This window comes from Rhincodon typus, chromosome 2 (assembly GCF_021869965.1).
Source record: "Rhincodon typus isolate 14 chromosome 2, sRhiTyp1.1, whole genome shotgun sequence".
Classification (NCBI taxonomy): Eukaryota; Metazoa; Chordata; class Chondrichthyes; order Orectolobiformes; family Rhincodontidae; genus Rhincodon; species Rhincodon typus.
The window spans coordinates 10,405,382-10,432,957 of NC_063333.1; the positions used below are offsets into that span (position 1 = coordinate 10,405,382).

The 27,576-nt window shown below is 42.2% G+C and overlaps 2 protein-coding genes across 2 annotated transcripts in view; both read right to left on the reverse strand.

Moving 5' to 3' along the window:
- The window catches only part of LOC109921859 (sodium channel protein type 4 subunit alpha-like), a 1,322,739-nt gene that overhangs the window by 506,470 nt on the left and 788,693 nt on the right, over positions 1-27,576 (reverse strand). The window lies entirely within an intron of this gene.
- On the reverse strand, positions 13,794-15,641 carry gjc2 (gap junction protein gamma 2). The gene has a single exon (XM_020527889.2). It carries the CDS (start codon positions 15,625-15,627, stop codon positions 14,392-14,394), a length of 1,236 nt encoding a protein of 411 aa, XP_020383478.1. The 5' UTR covers positions 15,628-15,641; the 3' UTR covers positions 13,794-14,391.

Genomic DNA, 27,576 nt, shown 5'->3' on the forward strand with positions numbered 1-27,576 from the left:
TGGGATGCAGATTGATGGGGTAAGAGTAGAAGTGTACGAAAGGTGACGTACAAGTCAAGGGTCCGGTCAACCATATATTGGGGGTGGAGGGGTCAGTTGGACGTTCCTTAGCCAAGGAACATGGCTGACATAACAGAAGTGTTAGTATGAAAGGTTGCATCATCAGAATAAGGTTTGACAGACATGGAGAAACGTACAGCAAGAGAGAGTGAGGAAATGTAGTTGAAGAGGAAGCTGGGGAGGTCACTGAGCTCAGAATAAATATTTGCACAAAGCCTATCCCTAGGAATGGAGACAGAGAAGTAAAGGGATTAATCAGCTGAAAGTAAGCAAAGAAAATGGTGGCAAAGTTTCCGATTTTGGCCAAGAGCAAGAAACAACACCATCGAGTCATCTACATACTGGAAAAAGATTGATGGAGGGGACCTGAGTGGGACTGGAACATGGAATATCTCACAGAGAGACAGGCAATAACTAGGACCCATGCCTGTACCAAAGCCAACACATTTCATTTGAAAAAGTGAGACAAGTTAATGGAGAGATTGTTGATGAGAAAACAAGTGCGATGTGCAACAAATTAGAAAAAATGGACCTCCGTTCAGGAAGATCACAGCTGATCTTTTTGTGTTTGAACTTCCACAATCCAATCTACCTTCAATGATTTTTGATTCCCTTCCCTAACAAGAATCTGTCATCATCTTAAAAATATTATTTACAGGAGTACTTGAAATGCCATGGCATAAAAGGCTAAGGGCCAAGTGCTGCAAAATGGATTAGAATGGGTAGATTGGTGACTGATACAGTAACAATGGGCCAAAGGGTCTCGTTTCCATGCTGTTACAGCTATGACTCTTTGCAGTGACTCCACCTTCACCGCCTCCTGAGGCAGAGATTTCCAACGAAGCACAATCCTATTAAGGAAATAAAACTCATCTCTGTACTAGAATTTTAGAAACAGTGTCCTCTAGATCTCACCCAGGAAACACGTTTTCCGATTCCAACTTGTCAAGACTGTTCAGGATTTTGCACACTTCCATCACATCACTCCTTGCTCTTCTAAGCTCCAAAGATGTGCAAGTTCAGTGTATTGGCCATGCTAAATTCCCATAGTATCCAGGGAATTGCAGGCTAGGTAGATTAACCAAGGGAAATGCAGGGTTACAGGGATGGGATGGGTCTGGGTGGGATGCTCTTCAGAGGGACAGTGTCGACTCAACAGGCTGAATTACTTGCTTCCACATTCTTATGGCTCAGTCATTCAAAGAACAACCTTCTCAGTTTAAACAGGCTGAGGAGGATGGTGGTAGATAGGGACCTTGGTTCAAGGAAGAAGCAGCAATCCCTCAGAGTGTCCTGGTGGGGGACAGAGGTGTAGAGGGATTGGACTTGTGTGGTCAGAGGAAACAGCATGGGCCAGGAAATCGGAAACACTTAAAATGGCTAAGGACCTCAGAAGAGCTACAGATATAGGTGGGAAGAAAGTGGACACAGGAGTAAATGTAGACTGAAGTTGGAAAGCAATCAGTGCTGTGGAGCAAAAGTTCAACAGGGCAGTCCTGTTTGTGGATTTTGGGAACGAAGTTTGGAATTGGGGGACCAAGAGGTGGGAATCCATGATGAGAATGTCTCCAGTGGAGAGGATGTCAGTAACTCTCCTGCCTACAATGGTTTGCTACTTGGTGGTCCAGGGGGAGGTAGGAGGGAGGAAGTGTTGGAATGTTGGTGTTCAGCCTCTGAGATAGAGGTCAATTCGCCAAACAGCACTGTCCTTGTCAGCAGGTTTGATAACAATGTTAGGTTGGACCCAAAAGAACGGAGTGCAGCAACTCCAGAGGGGCATGTGTTAAGGATGAGGGGAGCAGATAAACTGAGATGGTCAACATCACACAGGCCCTAAGGTCATTGAGAAAGAGCCCGAGAGGAGAATGAAGAGATTTCTTTTTAGTTTTCCACAGGATAATCACTTGAGAAAACTTACAAGGCTATGAACAAAAATGAAGGGAACAGGACTGATTGCATAGCTCCAAAAAAGAGCTGGTATAGGTATGAGAGGCCTATGTGCTGGAAGATTCTACAATGGTTAATCTGTACTAACTAAGTGTCTACAATGAAGTTTGTACCTGATTCAGCCAGCATTGTAACTACCTAAAGAGGGCACACGTGTTCTGACAAACTGTTATTTCCATCCTAATGACGTTCACAGTTCACACATTCTTACAAGATCAAAAAAATTATTTATATAGCATCTTTCACAGTTTCTGAGCATTTCTGTGTGCTTTGCAGTCAATGAGATAAAGGATCTCTGTTACAATATGGGAAACACAGCAGCTAATTTGTGCACAGTAAAGATAAAGGCACCATAATCCCAGAACACCATAGGGTAGCTCTCTCATTAGAGGTTGTTTAACCTGAGGGTCACCATGCCTCAGCATGGACTGCGATTGAGGAGGTGGGACCTTCATGGTGACCTCGATGGGGTCGGTGATCACAGTTGACTCGACAGCTGGTTTGTGATGCACAGTGATGCCAACAATGAGGGTTCAATTCCTACAGTGGCTGAGATGGGCACAGTAAACCCCAGCAAACAGCAGTGCGACAACACATCAGCAATGTTGATTGATGGATAAATATTTGCTGACACGTTGGGGAGAATACCTTTGCCCTTGCTGGAAGTTATTTTATATACACTTGTGAAGACAAGATGGGACTTTGGTTAAATGACTCAATTAAAAATACAGCATATCTGACAGAGCAGCACTTATCTGGTCCGGCACTGGAGAGTCAATCTAGGTCTTATCCTCAAGTCTCTAGAGTGACATTTGAACCTTAAATCTCTGGATGAGAGACAAGAGAACTCTGCACTAAGTTGGGCATGGTGGGTCAGTGGTTAGCACTTTTGCCTCATTGTGCCAGGGACCAGGGTTTGAATCCAGCCTTGGGCGATTGTCTGTTTGGAGTTTGCATGTTCTCCCCATGTCTGCATAGGTTTCCTCCAGGTGCTTTGGTTTCCTTCCACAGTCCAAAGATGTGCAGGCTAGATGGATTAGCCATGGGAAATGCAGTGTTACAACGATAGGGGTCTTCGGAGGGTTGATGTGGACCCAATGTGCCAAATGGCCTGCTTCCCCACTGTAGAGATTCAATGATTCTAAGCCAACTCTCACTTTGATAGGGCCCACTTTGAATGTGGTATGTAAATTGATTGATCTCAGATCAGCTTTCCTTCCAGTGGGCCAAGCAGAACGGTCCCCCCCCACCCCCATTACTGACCCCCAACAACACCCACTCCTCTTCAAATTCATCCCTCAGTGAATCCAGTGGCAACTTAACATTATAGGACATTTAAGATGGAGGCAGAATTGGCTACTGGGCAGGAAACAGCGAGTTGGGATAAGGGGCTCTTTTTCAGGTTCACAATCCATGCCTAGTGGGGTTCCATAAGAATCAGTACTGGGACCACAACTGTTTACAATATATATTAATGACCTGGAGGAAGCAAGTAAATGTACTGTAACTAAACTTGCAGACACACAAAAGTAGGTGTAAAGGCAAGTTGCGAGAGGGATACAGTTTACAGACAGCTATTGGTAGGTTGAATAAGTGGGCAGAAGTTGGCAAATTGAATATAATGTGGGAAAATGTGAAGTTGTTCGCTTTGGAAGGGAGAACAAAAGAATAAAATATTATTTACATGAAGAAAAACTATAGAAAGCTGCAATACAAAGGGACTTAGGGATACTTGTACATGAAACACACAAACTTAGCACACAGATGCAGCAAGCAATAGGAAGGCTAATGGAATGTTGGCCCTTATTTCAAGGGGGTTGGAGTATAAGAGTAGGAAAATCTTACTCCAGCTGTACAAGATGCTGGTGAGACCATATCTGGGATACTGCATCAGTTTTCGTCCCCTTATTTAAGGAAAGGTATTATTTCATTGGAGGTAATTCAGAAAAGGTTCACTAGGAATGATCCCTGATATGGAGGGATTGTCTTATGAGCAAAGGCTAAACAGCCTATACTCACTACAATTTATAAGAATGAGAGGTGATCTCATTGAATCATATAGGATTTTTAAGAGACTTGACAAGGTAAATGCTGAGAGGATATTTCCCCTCATGGGAGAGTCTGGGGCATAGTGTCAGAACAAAGAGGTGCCAATTAATGACTGAGATGAGAAGGAATTTCTTCTCTCGGAGAGTTGAGAGTTTGGAACTCTTTACCACAGAGAGGTGTGGGGTAGAGGCCATGTGTATTTTTATGGTTGTGATAGATAGATTCTTGATCAGTTGGGAATCAAGAATTACAGGGAAAGACCAGGAAAGTGAATGTGAGGAATGTTGGATAAGCCATGATCCTACTGAATAGCGGGACAGACTCAAGTGGCCGAACAGCTTAATGCTGTTACTATTTCTCTAGTCTTATCGTGGTTGATTGACAAGCTTTGTATCATTGACTCTCTCATATTCACTCAGTTCCGCAAATACACAATAGGTCATTTCCATGCTGCTTATTTTTGTACCTTTTGGAGAAGATTCACACAAAATTTAAAACTCTAAATTTATTTTGAATAAAAGCTTTGCAAGTTTTATTTAATTGAAATACAAGGCTTTTCTGGTGTGCCCTTTATCTTACAAGTTGAAAATGACCCTTCCAAAGAAATTGGGGATTGATTCTATTGTCTGAAGTTCACTGGAAAATCTCATGCTCTTGAATGGAGGATAATGGTTCCCAGCATCTACAAAATGTTACTTTTATAAGAATACAAGAACGAGGAACAGGAGTAGGCCATTCAGCCCCTCAAGCCTGCTCCGCCATTTGATACAATCATGGCTGATTAATTATAAAGTGTTCTGCGAATGAAGCCCTTTCTTTAATCAAGACTTTTTTTCCCCTCAGTACTATCCTTCTAGGTTTAGTTGCCCTGAATACAATTAATTTCACAAAGTCAGGAGTCAGGCAATTAGCTTGCACTCATCTTGAATCGTAGAATCCCTGGAGTGTGGAAGCAGGCTGTTCAGCTCATCGAATCTACATTGAGCTTGGAAGAGCATCCCACCCAGACCCACCTTATCCCTGTAACCCATGAAAGAGAACAAAATGACCGGTTTGGAGTTATTTACCAAGACACTTGCTTGGGACGGTTTTGTAATCTAAATGTATATCTGAACACAAATCCAATAGAACACAGGCAAAACTGCCAGAAGAATATATAACTAGGGAGAATTACTATGAGATTAAAGGGTGTATTGTTTATGGGAACAGAACAAAACGGGGCCCATAAAAACTGCTGACTTTGAGGAAGTGCAGTTTACCAACCACAAAGAGATTCTCTGCTCCAATTTCAGGATCATGCCTATTACTGTGGGCACCAGGAAGGCAACAGCTAAATACTAAAACATCTGAGATAAAGGATGAAATTTTCCAGCCCCCCATGAAGCCCAGAAGGAGGCAAGAGGCCTGGAAAATTGAATGGATTATTGTCAGGACACATTCCCAATGTTATCCCAACTTCACACAGGGTCCAGCTGGGGAGGCCGTGGCAACCTTCCAACCCTAGTTACACTGGATGGATAGTCTACTTCTACTCATACATCTCTCCTGTTTCTCATCAACATTTTCCCACTTTTGGCTTGTTTGCTAACTTTTACGGTCATAACTTTCCTTTTTTGGCATGACCAACCTTGTTCTTGATCCATCATTGTCCTTTAATATTGCATTAAACCTAGCTAACCAAAACTAGGAAAACTAAATAAAAACCAAAAGAACTGCAGATGCTGTAAATCAGGAACAAAAACAAAGTTGCTGGAAAAGCTCAGCAGGCCTGGCAGCATCTGTGGAGGAGAAAACAGAGTTAACGTTTCGGGTCCGGTGACCCTTCCTCAGAACTGATGGTGGCTGGGAAGATGTCAGTTTATATGCAGAAAATAGGGAGGTGGGTGGGGTAGGGAGTAAACGATAGGATAGAGCCCAAAGAGAGAGAAAGACAGTTGGACAGACAGAAGAGTTGCTAATGATCAGGCTGGGAGGGTGAATAGTTGGTAATGGGGACTGTTAGTGACTAGTTAGTCAGTTAGTCACTAACAATCCCCATTACCAACTATTCACCCTCCCAGCCTGATCGTTAGCAACTCTTCTGTCTGTCCAACTGTCTTTCTCTCTCTTTGGGCTCTATCCTATCGTTTACTCCCTACCCCACCCACCTCCCTATTTTCTGCATATAAACTGACATCTTCCCAGCCACCATCAGTTCTGAGGAAGGGTCACCGGACCCGAAACGTTAACTCTGTTTTCTCCTCCACAGATGCTGCCAGACCTGCTGAGCTTTTCCAGCAACTTTGTTTTTGAACCAAAACTAGGAGACTGCTTTCATAGCATCATAGCACCCCCACAGTGTGGAAGCAGGCCATTTGTTTTGTTTAAATGTATTTTGCTTAAATACATTTTCTACCTGTCTCTATTGGGATGACGATACAATCCATACACTGATACAGAGTAGGTCTTCATCTTTAGATACACATAAATAATATTTATATGAAACATAAATGCATATGTTTATACCGATAAGGCAAGAATATATATTATATTCCCATCAGCCTTCCCCTGCTCGTTAAAACAAACCAAGATGACAAATGTGATTTTGTAGTGAGTTTATTAAAAGATATTCAAAACATTCAATGACAAGCAGAAAACTGAAAACTGGATTAAAACTGACACTTCTTTTCATCCAAGAGAAGGACAGATGTTTCAAAAACAAGTGATGTGTTTTGCTTTGATGATGAATTTGCTGATAGCACATTTTCTAACACTGGCTCTGTTCATTTACTTTAGAGGCTTCAGTGCTTGTTAGCTTTGACAATCGCATAAAGCTAAACATAAAGTCGACAAATTTAAAAAAATATATGCATCAGGACACAGTGAACGAGCATATTGTGCATGTTATTGCTTGTATTCTATCTCCCTTCCAGAAACAGTGTTAGCAACTGGATAACAGTTTTTCTTTTAAAAACATCATATCATACATGGGGTTACTTCATTAAAACCCCTCTGAAGAAAATCAGAGGCTAAAAGAAGCATGTTATTTTCCTCTTGATCAATTCAAGTATCTTCCAGGTTGGAGGAACGCAGACAGCTTTGAAGATAAAACACCTAGCACATGTATTAATTTATCTAGTAGGCGACAGAAAGGCACCTCTTTTATCATGAAATAGCTTACAGTTATGAGATGGAATGTGGTACTTACACTTAATGAACCACTTTACTTTGAATTAGGAAAGAAATCTATCTTGTTCATTACTTAATTCTTAGCCTATATTCATAGTGGCTGCAGCTGTGAAGGTCAATTTTTTTTTGCAGTTGAAACCCATCACCTACTAGAAGGCAACAAAGTTTGTTATTCTGTGAATTGTTTATCAGACTAATCAACTGTCTGGAAAGAAGTGAGTCGTATTGTTCATACAATAGCTGCATTGACAGAGTGTAGTCTTCAGAACATCTGACAGTTTTTGGGAAATCTTAGACATGGTGCAACCCTAGTTTTTAGAGATTATTGTACCATTGAGAATTGCCATTAGGCTCATCGGTCAATACATGTAAGTTTGGCCTAAATGTATGTATAAAACAGAACTAAATACAGATGCTAGTCAAATAGATTTTGCATTTGAAAAAATAAACTGCATAAATATTTTTTGATAAGCAGACTTCAGGTCCGTAGTTCCAATTTTTTCTCTTTTCTGCCGCCTATGTAATAGACTTTATGTTGAGAACATTTATTGATTATTTACAATTAATTAATAATGGTCTTAATAAACTTTATTTAATTATTAATTCCATTTGTATAATGGTTGAAGATCATTATTAAGATTTTTTTTTCAACCATGTAATTTATTGTTCAATGGTGCTAACTTGGATTTTCTGTTTCCTAAGATGTACTCTTAGCAAAGGACGTTTTGACTTCTGGCACTTAGAATTAATCAAATGGTGATCAGTACTGCAACTTTGGACACAAGGATGTTGTGTGGATTTGACACAGCTCAAAGTTCAATCACAGTTCACAAAAATGGTGCAAATTTGGTCAGTACTTGGATACATTTGTTACAGGAATTTTCAATGCCCTTGCTTTGGGATTATGGCATCCAATTTTCCCACACAAAGGTGATGAAGTCAAAAGGACGAAGCTAAGAAGTAGGGCTCTTCACATTGGGAGTTCATCTTTCAGCAGTCTGATGCAAAATAGGAGACTGAAACAATGTGAAGGAAGAAACATGCTGGCCTCAGATACAGCAGGCCCAGCACTGGGCTGTGTTGGGGGTGCTTGGAGGGGTTCAGACCCTGGTTAGATTTTTTGTTATAACTTTATTATTTTTCTCCTTAAAAAGAAACTTGAAAGAGTATTACCAAAGGGTAATAGACAAGGGACCTAACAATCTCTGAGCTCTCTTCACAGCCACAGACAACTGGTAACTTATGGGACCCTCGTGCATCTTATATAGAGGTAACACTAGAGGTGTGTAGATCATGAGCCCAGAAGTGGAATTTTGCGGCACAATTTTTTTTTTTTTTTTTTAAAACAGCCACTGAATGTGTTACACAACAATTTAGTTTTACAGACTGAAATTTATACTTTTCACAGGAAACTCCACTGGCAGAATTGGGAAATGGGCAGAAACTCCAAAGAAATAACACTAATGACTGAAAACAGTTACTTCTCTGATATCCATCTTCTGCTAATGGGGAAGTTTGTGGAATTTCAGATCCTATATAGTTAAGGCAAATTGGGAGTAATTCAATCATCTTTTTGAGGTGCACAAGGAATATTCTCACAATAGAAATATGACTCTATAAGATGCCAAAATGTCTTACATCCAAATTCTCAACAGTATGTTGAGTCTGCAAGTTGAAGCAGATCGTCCACCTGCTTGCTTCCAATTGTTGTGAAAATTAGGAGTTTCTGTAATAAAGGACAACTGGTGTGAAATTGATCTTGGCCATTAATGCAAAATTAATTACATCATCCTCCTTACCAGGATACTCAATGTTAAAATGGCACTAGTACCAATTACTGCTGGTGTCTGGGCCTCTGCATAATCAAGGTAGCTGAACTCCAGCATAAGTTTTACATTTGTGTTATCTGATTGCCTTGACGTAGCTCAACCTCGGTCACAATCTCAAATGACTAAAGTGTCAAAAATTGTTACCAATTTCAAATTGACTGTCATTGCCTTTTATGTGGCAGATGCTTCTTTTCAATCCTACACCATTGTGAAACTGCATTGGAAAAGGGGCTTTTTGCTGTAATTTTATTTCATACTCTCGTATTTTGAACCACCCACTAGTGCATTTAATTTTAAGTATAATCCAGTTAACACAATACGACTGATATAATCATCTGTTAATTGGTTATCTACTATTACCAGCACAAATTAACAATGAACCGTTCTATTTCAGTAGCAAATTATCTATATTTTAATTCTTCTCCCAATGAATGGCCAACAAGTTGGTCAGTTAATGTTCATGTTTTCGCTGTTTTTGAAGAAAATATATGACTAAAACGACATTGAATTCTTAATAGAAATAAGAAACTTGTTTTAAAAAACTGGTTTCTCAAGAAACTTGCACTCCTTTACTGCTTGAAAAACTGTCATGGAAAGTGACTTAAATCATGCCTCAATTGCATTATTTTCTACATGTCTTTAATGTTTAAGACAACAACAGATGACTCAGAAAAAAAAATACGTTTCAGTGATATAGCTGTGATCTTTCTGCAATCCACACAAAATCTAAGTCATTAATGACCTTTAGACAAGGAACTGTGCTGTCCTCACCTGGTCTGGCCTGTAGGTTACTCCAGACATACAGCAATGTGTTTTAACTGCACTCTGAAATGGTATAGCAAGCCATTCAGTTCCAAGAGCAACGAGAGACAGACAACAAATGTTGGCTTTACCAGTGATGCCAAGTCTCATGAATTAGTAAAAAAAGTTTAGTTTCTATCTGATTCTCCTATTATTTTCTAATCATGTTCAAATATAATTCCTTGAAAACAATTTTCACTTTCAATACATCACGTAAGTAATCATTATAGATAGATATAATTAGTGAATGTCTTTATATTATTCAATTATAGAGGAAGTTACAGTTGAATGTGTTTTTGCAGCAGGTTTCATTCAATAATGATCAGCAAAAAGATCACAATTTGAATTTTCTCCTTCCTTAATCTTGGGTTGTTGAGATCAATTATTGTAGTCCAGCCACCACCAGCTCAGTGGGCAATCTAGCTCAGGATGGAGTGGAGTGACACTCTTGATCCTTCTGGCTTGGGAGTTGCCCTAATAAATTCTACAAGACCTGGTGATGAAGGTTACCATTTCCCAACTCACCTATGGTCTAATAATTACAGAAGTGGAACAAACCAGCCATTGTCAACAGAAGAGCTTTTGATAAAAATGTTATAGCTTGTGTGTTCATTCAGATATATCCCATGGGATCCCATTATCTACAGTTCAAACATTAGTCTTTGCAATGTTAGCACATGGATGGTTAGTGCATTTTTATGACAATCCATGTCTATTCAGAGGCAGTAATTAAAAAGTGTCATACAAACGTGCCATATGTCTATGTGCTAATAATACAAAGAGTAACTTTTTGTTTCTATCTCCTTCAAGCATCTTCTGAAATTCTTAGCTCACACTTGACCCAGCTCGGTTCAAGCCAACATAGATTGTGGTTTAAAAACCACAAATTGCTGGAAAAAGTCAGCAGGTCTGGCAGCATCTGTAGATAGAAAGCAGAATTAACGTTTCAGGTCCAGTGACCCTTCATCAGAACTGGATTGAGATTTGTTCATCTCTATTTTCAGGTAACCTACAATTCAATATGTACAGATTATGTACAAATACACATTATAAAATATAACATTTATATAATATATAGATATAAAACTAAAAATGTTGTAAATCCCGTGACATGCTGTAAATGCACTGTGAGTCTTACCTGAAACATTAATCTATTTCTTCCAGATCCTGATCAATCTGCTGTGCATTTCCAGCATTTGTGTAATTTTAGAAAGGATTACTGTATGCAGGGAAAAAATCTGAGCTAGAAATAGTTAGCTAAGCCATTGAATTCAAATTTCCTTTCAAAATCTCATCTGATGTATAAACATTTCTTTCCATAATATAAATGCAAACACTCTAGATCTAAGAATGTAATTACTGTTTTGTGCTGTCATTTTTCATCATAAAAATTTACATCTAAAGAATTTATTTTCATGAGCTAAGGCACTTAGTAGAAAGAATATGTGTTTAAAACAAGAACTGTAATACAGTCTATAAATGACAAGTGCCAAATAAGCAAAACAGATTGATCCTGATTTTCAGTGCATTGGAAAATAAAGTTCACAGCGCATAACATCATCAGCTGGGCAACTTACTGCCAATACACGTTTGTGATCTGATGACTATTGTTCAGAGGCCATAAACTAGTTGTTCTGGGTTTGTATTTCCATTCAATCCATTCATTGTCCCATTATTTCGAGTACATACTTAAAGGGCCACATTTGTCTTTTAATCAATAAATTATGGAATAGTTTTAAGAATAAACAATGCCAGTAAATCAGAAATATAAAGAGAAAATGTTAGAAAAGCACGGCAGGTCAACCCAGTTCTCAAAAGGACAGCTTAGTTACATTTCCAGCCTCGGTTGTTTGATTAGGAGCGTAACATCATATTGTGATATTAATCACAGAGAGGAGTGAAAGAACAATGTATTTATTAATCAATAACAAAATATAAAAACTTCTGAATTGGGATTGAACAGCAATAATGTACATTCTGCATCTTGCATGGTGATAAACTGAAAAGTCTGGTGCACCAAGTATGATTAATTTCCTGTAAAAACAATCTAAATACATCAACATAATTTTTAAATTGGAAAGCCTAATGCCCAGTGTTGCACTGAACATTGCTGGATGGAGATACAATTCTGCCAGCTACTCAGTTTCTGATTTTGGCTGCATTGTGGATATATCTTAAGGGAAAACCTTCAACTTTAACAGAATGAAGGAAAGGGAGAAGTAGAAATCACGATCTTCTCTTAAGATAACGCTAACCCCTGGCAATTCAGTAAGTTTACTAAATGGCTCAAAGAAATGTGTGGGGAGGTTGAGAAGCAAGTAACATAAGCTCAATTATTTTCTCAGTCTTACCTGTTGAACAATCTAAGGAGACCAGTGGGCTAAAAGTATAATCTGATAAACAAATGCATCACTGTTCACAATCAAAACATGTGAACTATTCAGACTGTTGCTAAAATCACTGTGTGGATATTACATGATTGGGCATTATTTTGACACTGACAATGGATTCTACTTCTGACTCCCTGAAAACTGAGCTTCAGTGTGAAAGGGATGGTGATAAGTTTAAAATTCCAGATGACAAACGGGCAAATAACTTGAGAGAAGCTTAGTTATGTGTTTTATATCATTTAACGTTATGTGAAATAAACTTAGGCTTTGATAAACAAAATTTGTTTGAACTGCAATGTGGCACACATGACCTCGCCTTGTGGGATTCAGTTATCATATAGAGTAGCAGTTTATCCTGATCATTCTGGGCAGTAACTTTCAAGAGCTGATTAATCCTCTGCTGAAACCCATGCAGTTTAATTGATTTTTGAACCTTATGTATACAAAGCGTTATTATTGCCATCATTTTTTGTTTCTGTTTATCTATTTCAATCTGTTTTCACAATACCATCATACATTATGATGAAGGATCACACTTCAAACATCTGGTACTTGGCAGGCACCAAGCAGAGCCACTGCAAGTGCGTTCTTCTCTACTGTAAAATTTTTCAATTAGCCGGCTGTGCATTTCAAACATTTTCTGTTTCTAATTAAGGATTTTGGCAAGTCAGAGTTTCAAAAAGATTAATTCTTAAACAATTTGGATTTGTTTTTCCTGGTCATATGAATGGTTGGAAGAGGAAACAACAACACTTGTTCTGTGCATAGTTTCAACTTGAGGCTAAAGTGCAGTGTAGCATAAGCTTTCATTTTCAAATGCAGCGTACAAATTGGTTATTATTAGATGAACCTGAATTAGGGTTAATGCACTTCACTAACTAACACCATTGTATGATAAAGCTACTGCAGAACCAAAATTCTAAAGTGGCATTTTAAGACAATGGCAACATTCCTTTGAATTTGTCTGCCCTTTTTTTAAATAAAAGGCTTGCACTTCCCAACTCCTCTTCCCATCAACACTTTTTCATGTAATTTCCTCAATCCTTAATCATAAAGTTGAGGATGTCCAATCTACAGATGTTTCTACACACACACTTCCTGACATTGCTCGGACAAGATGTCAAATTTCCCTTCCTCCCACAATCCATATGCCTTTTAGGACAAAGATGCATAGCTTTTTTACATTTAACTAAGGTATATTTGATTTTCTTTGAAAATGAAACTATTTTATCTATGAAATGTTCACATTAAAAGATGAGGTCATTTCATCAAGGTTAAAGAAATGCACAAAGTCTACAGAAATTGAGACAAGAGTAATACAGCATGAAATTGTCCTAGATTTTGAACCAAAAGAGAGTAAAGAGTATTAGATAGGACAAATTTTCTTTAGCAAGCAAAGGACAACAAAACAATGTGGCTGTATAGTTTGTCTTTTCTAAAGCATATCCGTGTTTATATTTCCCTTTTACAGTTCGTCAAAGTCCTGACATTTTGAACCAATCCATTACCATAAGGTGAAGCGGCTACTAAAAGAAATTGGACGAGAAAGTAAAATGATAATTGCAGTTTAATCATTTGTAGCCATAATGGAGTCAATGGTTTGTCTCCTGTGAAATAGGCACACAGTGAATCAGGTAAAGAAAATTAATAGCGGCCCAACAACTATTTAAATTTTCAAGTGAAAACAACTATAATCTTTATCACCACAAATGCATGCATTCTTAATGCAGTAACTCTAGATGTTACTCCATTTTAAATTGGAGTACAAGCAGATACCTAGTGGTTTAGGGAGAGTTGAGAGGGACAGCACTATGAGCCCAACATAAGGCTCTGTTCAATAGGACCAAATGATTAGTAAAACAATTTCTATATATGATTTATGGGCCTCTCAGTTTTGCAGTCATCGATTTTGATGGCTAGGAAATCAGGAACACCGCCTCTGGCATCTGGTTTCAATTTTCTGATTTGCACCATCATTGAACCAGATTTCACACTGGGAGCCTTGTCTCACTATTCTTATAACCCAAGAAGCTGTATTGTTATTATGTTGGTTATCTAAAATAAAGCAGACTGTAGTAAAATGTGCAGAAAGTGGCTACTGCCTTTTTAAAGGGACTATTGTAAACTTAATTGACTATAAACAGAAGTTAAATCCAAACGGATGTTTTTCCATCTCCAGATTTGCTACTGGAGCTGCCTTTCTCTGAGACAGGTTTGGGCTTAGCACCCTGTTTCTCATGAGCAGTGTTGACATGGTTTTGCTCCACTACAGTACCTCCTGATGTTGGGCTGCTGGTCCTGGATTTGAGTGCATTCTCTTGAGTGTTATAACTCTGAAAAGCAATATCCAACTGCTCCTGGGCATCTTTCAGGTGCTTGTGGAGCCTGGCCAAGTCAGGCGGGATGTTGTCATCTGGACTAGTGGGCTGTTGCTCTTGGGCTACATTAGCTAAGTTTTGCTCATGAGCCAAAAGACCATTTGGAACCTTGGTGGACTTGTCTGATTTGACCACCAGACTGTATCCTGGTGGCGATGATGGAATGTTCCGAGGATAATGGTAAGGGAAAGGTCGCATGTTGCTCTGGTTGCGCCGTTTGCTACGGATTATATCTCTGATGGTTCCAAAGCCCAGATGGAACATCTCACAGATATTAAGAATTAGGCAAAGGCAGCTGACTACATACATTACAATGAGGAAAACCGTCTTCTCTGTCGGTCTTGAGACAAAGCAGTCCACAGTGTGAGGACAGGGAATTCTAGTACAGACATAGGATGGATTAACTTCAAATCCATATAGAAAATATTGTCCCAGAAGGAAAGCCACCTCAAATAGGGCCCTGAAAATCAACTGGAAAACATACATTTTCATCAGACCTTCTTGCAAAATGCGTCGTCTTCCGTCATGCTTTTCATTACTACAGACTCTTTTCTCACTTTCTGTTTCATCATTAATCATTGGCTCCTCCTCATCTTCATCCTCTGTTTGTTCCGAATTACGGTGGACTTGCCATCGTACTGTTGGCAGTTTTTTTTTCTTGAAGAACTTGTTCTTCTTTTCTTCTTCAGTAGATCTGGCAATCTTGTGGATGGCATAGCCAAGATACATTACAGATGGGGTAGATATCATGATGATCTGAAAAACCCAGAACCTCACGTGGGAGAGAGGTGCAAATGCATCATAGCAGACATTCTCACACCCAGGCTGTTTGGTGTTACAGACAAATTTGCTCTGCTCATCAGAATATATAGACTCCCCTCCAACTGCAGTCAGCACAATGCGGAAAATAATCAGCACTGTCAGCCATACCTTGCCAACAAAGGTGGAATGATTGTGGATTTCTTCAAGAAGACGTGTTAAGAAGGCCCAGCTCATATTTGTCATAAGGACTCCTCATCTAATATCTGCAATAGAAGAAAAAATGTTATAGACTTAATCCATTGACCAAGTGCATAATACAAGAATTAAACACACGAAATTGTAAGCTTAGTGTCCAGAATGTAAAGATTTAGTTAATCCTCTTAGACTTAACATTACGTAAAATAAAACCACTTCACAACAATAGGATGTCCCAAAACATTTAACACCCAATGGATTACTTTTAAAGTTATTGTTTTGTAGAAAAATGTGGTTGTTAAAATGTCTGAATAGCTTGTTAGGTTGCGGAAATATTGTGCAAGAGAATTCCCAACTTTTCTTCAAATGTGACCATCAAAACTAGAAACTGATGCCTGGATTTAATCTTGCATCTGAAGGACAACACAGCACTCCCTCAAAACTGCATGGAAACCTAAGTCTAGATAATGTGCTGAAAGCTTTGATAAGGGACTCAGCACCCCAACCTTCTGATTCAGAGAAAACAGCATCATCGCCAAGACCTAAAAACTAAATTAACACGTTCATGACGAGACCGAAACTCAGAGTCCTATGCATAAAGTCAGCAGTGAAGCCATATTAATATGAACGGGTTAATTTCCACAAGGATTCTAAAGCATGTTGGTGATTATTTTGGCTGAAGAGATGTGGAATGCCACAGGGTCTCCCTCCTAGGAAGGATGCTGTGAAACTAGAAAGGGTTCAGAAAAGATTTATGAGGATTTTGCCAGGGTTGGAGGGTTTGAGCTCTAGGGAGAGGCTGAATAGACTACGGCGATTTTCCCTGGAGCATCGGAGGCTGAGAGGTGACCTTATTGAAGTTTATAAAATCACGAGGGGCATGGATCGGGTAAAAAGGCAAGGTCTCTTCCCCGAGGTGGGGGAGTCCAAAACTAGAGGGCACAGGTTTAAGCTGAGAGGGGTAAGATATAAAAGGGACCCAAGTGATGACTTTTTCATGCAGAGGGTGGTGCATGTATGGAATGAGCTACCAGAGGAAGTGGAGGAGGCTGGTACAATCACAACATTTATTTGGCATCTGAATGGGTATATGAATAGGAAGGCATTAGAGCAATATGGGCCAAATCTTGGCAAATGGGACGAGATTTAGATAGGATATCTGGTCAGCATGGATGAGTTGGACCAAAGGGTCTGTTTCTATGCAGTATATCTCGATGACTCTAAGAATGAAGCCTGCATCATCTGTATTCCATCATGGATATTCTGCTTTTTCGGGCTATTATACAAAAAATACATAAAATGAAACATCTGGTATTGTGTTGACAGTGATCTTATGATTATGAATTTGTTTTCCAGTTAAACTGACAGAAAGAATCAAACATTCTGAGGTGACTTGCCTCAAAGTTATGCCTATTTTGGAAAAATGTGCAAATTCCAATCCTCAAAAGCTGGTTCATGGTTCATGTATAATGTAAGTCTGTACACAAATATTTGTCATTGACTTTTTGTGTGGGACTGTAAATTTGTGTCAAATTATGAATAGCTTACAGCAAACTTGTATCAGTTTTGACAAGATTTTGCGAAGATATTTCCCAACTCACTGGGACAAATTCAATTTAGGCGGGAATGCAAATGGATAGTATTATATTTATATGCTGTTTGGTCACGTACTAGAATTCTCTCCATAAATGGCTCAACATCACCACCACCCTCATCTCTTTATATCTACCCTTTCTAATCCATTTTAGGTTATTTCAAATCTCTACAGTGCAGGTAGAGCCATTCAGCCAATCATGTCTGCACCAACCCTCCAAACAGCATCCCACAACCCCAGATTTACCATAGTTAACCCACCTAGCCTCAAACTACGGGGCAATTTAGCGTGGCCAATCCACCTAATCTGCACATCTTTGGACTGTGGGAGGAAACCATAGCATCAGGAGGAAACTCGCACAGACACGGGGAGAACATCCAAACTCGACATAGACAGTCACCCAAGGCTGGAATCAGACCCGGGTCCCTGGCACTATGAGGGACTGTACCACTCTATCTCTCCTATCATCTCACCTTTTGGACATTTTTCTACATAAAAGAAGTAAATAGCACAAAGTCAGCTTGATGAACTTCAACTCTGACAGTACTCAATTCTGAAAATCTGTTCAGCAGGGGAATTCAGTGCAATTAGGGGACAGGTCTTTTAAAGAACAGCAGCATTCCAAGTTAGGGAGTGGGAAACAACATCTGACAGCAGCAGTGACAGCTGATAAATTGGAGCAAGGCAAAGTGAAGGTCTTCCCCGTTGATTTGAAAAATAGCAAGGTGACACATCAGACGAAGGTAGGTGGGTAAAGGCGAAATACTGCAGATGCTAGAAATTTGAACCAAACAGAATGCTGGAGAATCTCAGCAGGTCTGGCAAAATCTGTTGAGAGAGAAACAGTTAACATTTTAGAATTAGGACTTGAAGCATAGAAACATAGAAAACATGCACAGATATAGGCAATTTGGCCCTTTGAGCCTGCTTCACCATTCAATAAGATCATGGCTGATCATCCAACTCAGTTCCCTATTCCCATTTTCTCCTTCTTACTCTTGGAGCTCTTTAGTCTTAAGAACTATATCAAACTCTTTCTTGAAAAAAATCAACATTTGGGAAATGACCACTTTCTGTGGCAGAGAATTCCACAGGCTCATCATTCTCTGTTGGTGAGCCTCTTCTGGAGTACTGTGTCCAGTTCTGGTCACCTTGTTCACAGGAAGATTATTATTAAGCAGGTCAGGGTTCAGGAGATATACCAGGATGTTGCCAAGAATGGAGGATTTAGTTATAAGGAGAGGCTAGATAGGCTGGAGGAACAGAGCAGGCCAGGCAGCATCAGAGAAGCAGGAAAGTTGACGTTTTGGGTCGGGATCCTTCTTCAGAAATGGGGGAGGGGGAAGGGAGCTCAGAAATAAATAGAGGAGGGTGGGGATGGGAAAGGTGGGTGAGATGGTGATAGGTGACTGCACGTAGACAGTGGTGGCGAATGGTCAGTGAGATGGGAGGAGCAAATAGGTGGGAGAGAAGATGGACAAGTTGTGTGAGGTCAAGGAGGCAGGGATGAGAGGGAGGGTGGGTCATGGGATGAGGTCGGGGGTGGGGAGATTTTGAAACTGGTAAAGTCCACATTTAGGCCAACAGGCTTCCAAGGCGGAATATGAGGTGCTGCTGCTCCTCTAGTTTCTGGGTGGCGTCCTTGTGACATAGGAGGAGGCCCCACCTCTTTGACTTGACACAAACTTCTCTCCCACCCATCCGCTCCTCCCATCCCACTGACCTATCCCCACGACTGCCTGTCTGCATTCACCCATCACCATCCCACCCAACTTCCCCAGCCCCACCCCTCCTCTCTCTATTTACTTCTGAGCTCCCTTCCCCCTCCCACGTTTCTGAAGAAGGATTGTGACGTGACACAAGGTGCAGAACTGGATGAACACAGCAGACCAAGCAGCATCAGAGGAGCAGGAAGGCTGACGTTTCGGGCCTAGACCCTTCTTCAGAAATGGGGGAGGGGAAGGGGGTTCTGAAATAAATAGGGAGAGAAGGGGAGGCGGATAGAAGATGGATAGAGGAGAAGATAGGTGGAGAGAAGACAGACAGGTCAAACAGGCGGGGATGGAGCCAGTAAAGGTGAGTGGAGGTGGGGAGTTAGGGAGGGGATAGGTCAGTCCAGGGGGGACAGACAGGTCAAGGGAGCAGGATGAGGTTAATAGGTAGGAGATGGGGGTGGGGCTTGAGGTGAGAGGAAGGACAGGTTAGGGAGGCGGGGACAAGCTGGGCTGATTTTGGGATGCAGTAGGGGGAGGGGAGATTTTGAAGCTTGTGAACTCCACATTGATACCATTGGGTTGCAGGGTTCCCAAGCGGAATATGAGGTGCTGTTCCTGCAACCTTCGGGTGGCATCGTTGTGGCACTGGAGGAGGCCCAGGATGGACATGTCGTCTGAGGAATGGAAGGGGGAGTTGAAATGGTTCACGACTGGGAGGTGCAGTTGTTTAGTGCGAACTGAGCGTAGGTGTTCTGCAAAGCGGTCCCCAAGCCTCTGCTTGGTTTCCCCGATGTAGAGGAGGCCACAACGGGAACAGTGGATACAGTACACCACATTAGCAGATGTGCAGGTGAACATCTGCTTGATGTGGAAAGTCTTCTTGGGGCCTGGGATGGGGGTGAGGTGTAGCACTTCCTGCGGTTGCAGGGAAAAGTGCCAGGTGTGGTGGGGCTGGAGGGGAGTGTGGAGCGGACAAGGGAGTCCCGGAGAGAGTGGTCCCTCCGGAAAGCAGATAAGGGTGGGGAGGGAAAAATGTCTTTGGTGGTGGGGTCGGATTGCAGATGGCGGAAGTGTTGGAGGATGATGCGTTGGATCCGGAGGTTGGTGGGGTGGTACGTGAGGACAAGGCGGATTCTGTTTTGGTTGTTATTGCGGGGAGGGGGTGTGAGGGATGAGTCGCGGGAAATGCGGGAGACACGGTCGAGGGCGTTCTTGACCACTGAGGGGAGTAAGTTGCAGTCCTTGAAAAACGAGGACATCTGGGATGTCTGGGGGTGGAATGCCTCATCCTGGGAGCAGATGCGGCGGAGGCGAAGGAATTGGGAATAGGGGATGGCATTTTTGCAGGAAGGTGGGTGGGACGAGGTGTATTCTAGGTAGCTGTGGGAGTTGGTGGGCTTGAAATGGATGTCAGTTTCCAGGTGGTTGCCAGAGATGGAAACAGAGGGGTCCAGGAAGGAGAGAGAGGTATCAGAGATGGTCCAGGTGAACTTAAGGTTGGGGTGGCAGGTGTTGGTGAAGTGGATGAACTGTTCGAGCTCCTCATGGGACCACGAGGCGGCGCCGATACAGTCATCAATGTAACAGAGGAAGAGGTGGGGTTTAGGGCCAGTGTAGCTACGGAAGAGGGATTGTTCCACGTAACCTACAAAGAGGCAGGCATAGCTTGGGCCGATGCACGTACCCCACCTCTTCCTCCGTTACATTGATGACTGTATCGGCGGCGCCTCGTGCTCCCATGAGGAGCTCGAACAGTTCATCCACTTCACCAACACCTTCCACCCCAAACATCTCTGATACCTCTCTCTCCTTCCTGGACCCCTCTGTTTCCATCTCTGGCAACCACATGGAAACTGACATCCATTTCAAGCCCACCGACTTCCACAGCGACCTAGGATACACCTCCTCCCACCCACCTTCCTGCAAAAATGTCATCCCCGATTCCCAATTCCTTCGCTTCCGCCGCATCTGCTCCCAGGATGAGGCATTCCACTCCCGTACATCTCAGATGTCCTCGTTTTTCAAGAACTGCAACATCCCCCCCTCAATGGTCGAGAACGCCCTCGACCGTGTCTCCCGCATTTCCCGCGACTCATCCCTCACACCCCCTCCCCGCAATAACAACCAAAACAGAATCCCCCTTGTCCTCACGTACCACCCCACCAACTTCCGGATCCAACGCACCATCCTCCGACACTTCCGCCATCTGCAATCCGACCCCACCACCAAAGACATTTTTCCCTCCCCAACCTTATCTGTTTTCCAGAGGGACCACTCTCTCCGGGACTCCCTTGTCCGCTCCACACTCCCCTCCAGCCCCACCACAGCCGGCACTTTTCCCTGCAACCGCAGGAAGTGCTACACTTGCCCCTACACCTTCCCCCTCACCCACATCCCAGGCCCCAAGAAGACTTTCCACATCAAGCAGATGTTCACCTGTACATCTGCCAATGTGGTATACTGTATCTGCTGTTCCCGTTGTGGCCTCCTCTACATCAGGGAAACCAAGCAGAGGCTTGGACCGCTTTGCAGAATACCTATGCTTGGTTCGCACTAAACAACTGCACCTCCCAGTCACGAACCATTTCAACTCCCCCTCCCATTCCTCAGACGACATGTCCATCCTGGGCCTCCTCCAGTGCCACAACGATGCCACCCGAAGGTTGTAGGAACAGCACCTCATATTCCGCTTGGGAACCCTGCAGCCCAATGGTATCAATATGGACTTCACAAGCTTCAAAATCTCCCCTCCCCCTACTGCATCCCAAAACCAGCCCAGCTTGTCCCCGCCTCCCTAACCTGTCCTTCCTCCCACCTATCCCCTTCTCCCACCTCAAGCCCCACCCCCATCTCCTACCTACTAGCCTCATCCCGCTCCCTTGACCTGTCCATCCTCCCTGAACTGACCTAACTCCCCACCTACACTCACCTTTACTGGCTCCATCCCCACCTCTTTGACCTGTCTGTCTCCTCTCCACCTATCTTCTCCTCTATCCATCTTCTATCATCCTCCCCCTCTCTCCCTATTTATTTCAGAACCCCCTTCCCCTCCCCCATTTCTGAAGAAGGGTCTAGGCCCGAAACGTCAGCCTTCCTGCTCTTCTGATGCTGCTTGTCCTGCTGTGTTCATCCAGCTCTACACCTTGTTATCTCAGATTCTCCAGCATCTGCAGTTCCTACTATCTCTTGTGACCTGACACGTCAACTTTCCTACTTTGGGACCAGTGAGCGTAGTTCTATTCATTTCAGAATAGCTATGGAGAAAGATAAAACTGGTCCATAGGTACAATTTCTAAATAGGTCCCAAGGTGAATTTTGATTGAACTGGACAGGAGCTCGCTGGGGTTGATTGGAGTAGCTTGTTTGCAGGCAAAGGAACCCCTGGCAAGTGGGAGGCCTTTAAAAGTGTGATAGATAGAGTTCAAGGTCTATATGCTCCTGTAAGGGAGAAGGGCAAGGTTGGCAGGAGCAGGGAACCCTGGATGACAAGAGATATTGAGGAACAAAAACAAAAAGTTGCTGGAAAAGCTCAGCAGGTCAGGCAGCATCTGTGAAGGAAAAAACAGAGTTAGTGTTTCGGGTCCGGTGACCCTTCCTCAGAACGGATGATGGCTGGGAAAATGTCAGTTTATATGCAGAAAAAAGGGGAGAGGAATGGGATATTGAGGCTTTGACCAGAAAAAAGGAGGCATGACTCACATCATGCTGGGATCATGGGAATCCGTGGAGGTAGATAGGGGATACAGGAGCTTACTGAATAAGGAATCAGGAGGCGAAAATGGGACACGAGATAGCTTTGGCTAAGAAGATTAGGGTGAATCCAAAGGGATTCTTTAAGTATATTAAAGGAGAAAGAATAACTGGAGAGAGAATAAGACTCCTCAAGGACCAAAGTGGACATGTGTCTGTGGAACCGCAGGAGATGGGCGAGGTCCTCAATGAATATTTCTCCTCTGTGTTACCGTGGAGAAAAACAAGACGACTTCGGAACTTGGGGAAGTTAGTAGCAATATCTTGGGGACAGTCCATTTCACAGTAGAGGAGGTCTTTGAAGTATTAGAATGTATGAAGGTGGATAAATCTCCTGGTCCTGATCACGTATATCCAAGAGGCTAGAGATTGACGGGGCCCTGGCTGATGTAGTTGCATCATTGTTAGCCATGGGTGAGGTCCTGGAAGACTGGGGGGTAGCAAATATTGTGCCCTTATTCAAGAAGGGCTGCAAAGTAAAAACCTGGGAATTATAGACCAGTACGCTTAACATTAAGCTTACTTGAGAAGATTCTGAGGGATAAGATATACATGCATTTAGAAAGACAGGGTTTGATTAGGAGTAGTCAGCATGGCTTCGTGCGCGAGAGATCATGCCTTACAAATTTGTTAGAGCTCTTTAATGAAGAGACCAGGAAGATTGATGAGGGTAGGTCGGTAGACGTAATCCATATGGATTTCAGTTAGGCCTCTGATAAGGTTCCACATGGAAGGCTGCTCTGGAAGGTTAGATCGCATGGAATCCAGGGAGAGTTGGCAAATTGGATACACAATTGGCTTGATGGTAAGAAGCAGAGGGTAATAGTGGAAAGATGCTTGTCAGACTGGAGATCTGTGACTAGTGGTGTGTCCCAGGGGTTGGTGCTGGGCCCATTGCTGTTTGCTATCCATAACAATGATTTGGATGAGAATGTACAAGGCAATTAGGAAGTTTGTGGATAACACTAAAATAGGCAGTATTGTAGACAGTGAGGAAGGTTATCAGAAATTGCAGCAGGATCTTGATCATCTGGGGAATTGGCTGAGAAATGGCAAATGGAGTTTAATATATATAAAAGTTTGAGGTGTTGCAGTTTGGAAAGTCAAATGAAGGTAGGAGTTTTATGGTGAATGGCAGGGCCTTAAGGAGTGTAGTGGAACAGAAGGACCTTGGAGTTCAAGTGCACGGTTTTCTGAAAGTGAAGTCACAGGTAGACAGGGTGGTGAAGGAGGCTTTTGGCCTTCATTAGTCAGGGCATTGAGTATAGAAGTTGGGAAGATATGTTGCAGTTGTACAGGACATTGGTGAGGCCGCGTTTAGAGTATTGTGTTCAGTTTTGGTCACCTTGCTAATAGAAAGGATGTTATTAAACTGGAAAGAGTGCAGAAGAAATTTACTAGGATGTTGCCAGGACTCAAGGAACTGAGTTAAAGAGAGAGGTAGGGCAAGCTAGGACTTTTTTCTTTAGAGTGTAGGAAACTGAGGGGAGATCTTATAGAAATGTATAAGATCATCAGAGGCATGGATAGGGTGAATGCACACAGTCTTTTTCCCAGGGTTGGGGAATCAAAGACTAGAGGGCATCAGTTTAAGGTAAGAGGGGAAAGAGTACATGGGAACCTGAAGGGCAATTTTTTTTTTTTTTTTTTTTTTTTTTAACACAGAGGCTGGTACGCATATGGAATGAGCTGCCAGTGGAAATGGTTGAAGCGGGTACATTAACACCATTTAAAAGGCATTTGGAAAAATACATGGACAGGAAAGGTTGAGAAAGATATGGGCCAAGTGCAGGGAAATGGGGTTAGCGTGGATGAACATGTTGGTCGGCATGGACCAGTTTGGGCCAAAGGGTCTGTCTCCATGCTGTAGGACTCTATGAAATGCCTTTAGCTGCTTGAGTTCTAGCTCAGGGTTTCTGAGTTTGAGTTTTAAAGACCATACAGAGACTGAATGACACCAAGGTCATGTCTGTAATCCTTTGTAGGTGAAAGAAAATATTGAGAGAGCAGTGAGCAAAGCATAGGGGACCTTAGGCTTCACAAACAGGAACTGTGTATAATGGCAAGGAAGTTGAGCTGAACCTTTCTAAAGCTCTGATCACAGGAAATCAGAATTGTTGCAGTACAGAAGAAAGCTATTCAGCCCATCATGTCTGCACCAATTCCCCAAATGAGCATCATGACTTCATAGCACCACCTTTGCCCTTGCACATTAACCTTGCACATTATTTTGATGTAAATAATCATCTAATGCTCTTTTGAATGCCCCAATTTAATCTGCTTCCACCACTCTTCCACGAAGTGTAATCCAAACAGAACTACTCTTGTGCGAAATTTCTTTTTACATCCCATTTAATCGTTTTGCAATGACTTTAAATCTGTGCCCTCTTAACCGGTTTATGAGTGGGAACAGTTTCTCCCTGTCTACTCAACCCAGATCTCTCATGAACTGGAAAACTTCAATCAATTGTCCTCTTAGGCCAAAAATAGAGTACTGCATCCTGTTCTGGCAGTTTAGGCAAGATGGAAGAGTCCTTGAGAGAGTGTTGACAAGATTTGCCAAAATAATTATTGGAATCAGGCGTTTTAGTTATAGGGTTAAGTTGGAGAGGTTGGGGTTATTTGCCTTAGAACAAACAAGCTTCAGAGAAGATTTGATATAAGGAAACCAGATGGGTACTTGAGGGAAATCAACCTACTGCTACAGGGATAGAGTGGGGTAATGGGACTGATTAGATTGTTCCACAGAGAGTCAACATGGATTTGATGGACTGGTCAGCTTCCATCTGTGCTGTAACAATCTACATCTATAAAAAAGCAATTTAAATGTGGTTGTTCAATCAAAATCATGAAAATGTAGTAAAGGAAGTTGCATCTATACAATGCCTCCTGGGTCAAAGAGTATCGAAAATGTAGACCCCATCTTCCACTCCGCAGCTCCCTGAGAGTTTGAAATATATTGCCTCCCTATGCAGCAGATAGCTGCTGCCAAAATGGGCACAAAGGCATGATCTGGGTCTTATTTAGCCACGAAGCAACTCAGTTACACTTTGGCAGGAGACTCATAGAATAGAATAGAATCCCTACAGTGTGGAAACAGGCCCTTCTGCCCAACAAGTCCACACCGACCCTTGGAGCATCCCACCCAGACCCATTCCCTATAAACCACCTAATCTACACATCCCTGAACACTATGGGCAATTTAGCATGGCCAATCCACCTAGCCTGCACATCTTTGAACTGTGGAAGGAAACCAGAGCACCCAGAGGAAACCCACGCAGACACAGGGAGAAAGTGCAAACTCCACACAGACAGTTGCCCGTGGCTGGAATCGAACCCAGGTCCCTGGCACTGTGAGGCAACAGTGCTAACCACTGAGCCACCATGCTGCCCCAAATCTGAATTCAAATTCCACCATCTGCCATGGCAGGATTTGAACCAACGTCCCCAGAACATTACCTGGGTCTCTGGATTAACTGTCCAGTTAAAAGGGTGAGGTGATTCATTTTGGAAGGATAAACTTGAAAGCAGAATACAGGGTTAACGGAAAGATTCTTGGCAGTGTGGAGGAGCAGAGGGATCTTGGGGTTCATGTCCACAGTTCCCTGAAAGCTGCCACCCAGGTGGATAGAGTTGTTAAGAAGGCGTATGGTGATGTTCACTTTCATTAATAGAGGTATTGAGTTCAAGAGCCGTGAAGTTATCCTCCAGCTTTATAAAACCCTGGTTTGGCCACATTTGGAGTATTGTGTCCAGTTCTGGTCGCCTCATCACAGGAAAGATGTGGAAGCATTGGAAAAGGTGCAGAGGAGATTTACCAGGATGTTGCCTGGAATGGAGGGAAGGTCTTATGAGGAAAGGTTGAGAGAGCTAGTGCTTTTCTCTTTAGAATGACGAAGGATGAGAGGTGACTTGACAGAGGTGTACAAAATGATCAGAGGTATAGATAGTGTAGACAGCCAGAGATTTTTTCCTAGGGTGGAAAGCAATTACAAGAAGGCATAGTTTTAAAGTGAGTGAAGGGAGGGGAGACGTCAGAGGTAGGTTCTTTAGTCAGAGAGTGGTAGGGGCGTGGAATACATTGCTGGAGAGGGTAGTGGAGTCAGCCTCATTAGGGGCATTTAAATGGCTATTAGATAGGCATAAGGATGACAGTATAAGGTAGGGGTGGAGGTTAGATAGACCTTAGGTTTAGGGTAAAAGTTCAGCACAACATCGTGGGCTGAAGGGCCTGTACTGTGCTGTACTGTTCTATGTTCTATGTGCAGCAATAATACCACTCAGCCATTGGCTCCCCACATCTACCACCTTTCTCAAACTACCAAAATGGCTTGTCCATGGGAAGACACTGGTTGTACCACTCACAACATTCCATCCTTAAAGGGCTGGTAAACTTTAACAAGTCATATTTGTGGTAAGCAAGAAAATAAATTGTCAGGCATAGATGAATTTCCAAGCATCTTTTAGGCAGATTGTACAATATGTTGTTTTTGATGGACATGACAAATTGCATGTTGAGCTATACTGCACTGATCTGCAGAACTTGACATTTAACTTACTAACTCCCAAATATAGTACCAGAAATATGATTCTCTTTGGGAGACTTCAGAACAGACATTGAAATTCATTCAGATGTCAATAATTGCCTTCACAATTCTCTAAAAACAGCATGTAAAACTGCACAATGTTATACAGATTAATGAAACATATTAATGAGAGAAATAAGTATCTATGGGCTGAATTTTACCAAAAATTGGCTACATGTCAATTTCAGGGAGCTTCACAGAGGGTTTCTTTGTGAGTTCTAACGAGTAATCTCATGTAATTTTCTGCAAGTCTGTTCATTGTATATGCACCATGCTTCTATAGTGCATGTGCTCACCAGCAGCAAAATGTACTCACTGCTGCAGGAACTTTCTGGGATTTCCACCATCCATA

Excerpts from the sequence above, each read along its gene's own strand:
- gjc2 (XM_020527889.2), bottom strand. The coding sequence starts at position 15,627 with ATGACAAATATGAGCTGGGCCTTCTTAACACGTCTTCTTGAAGAAATC.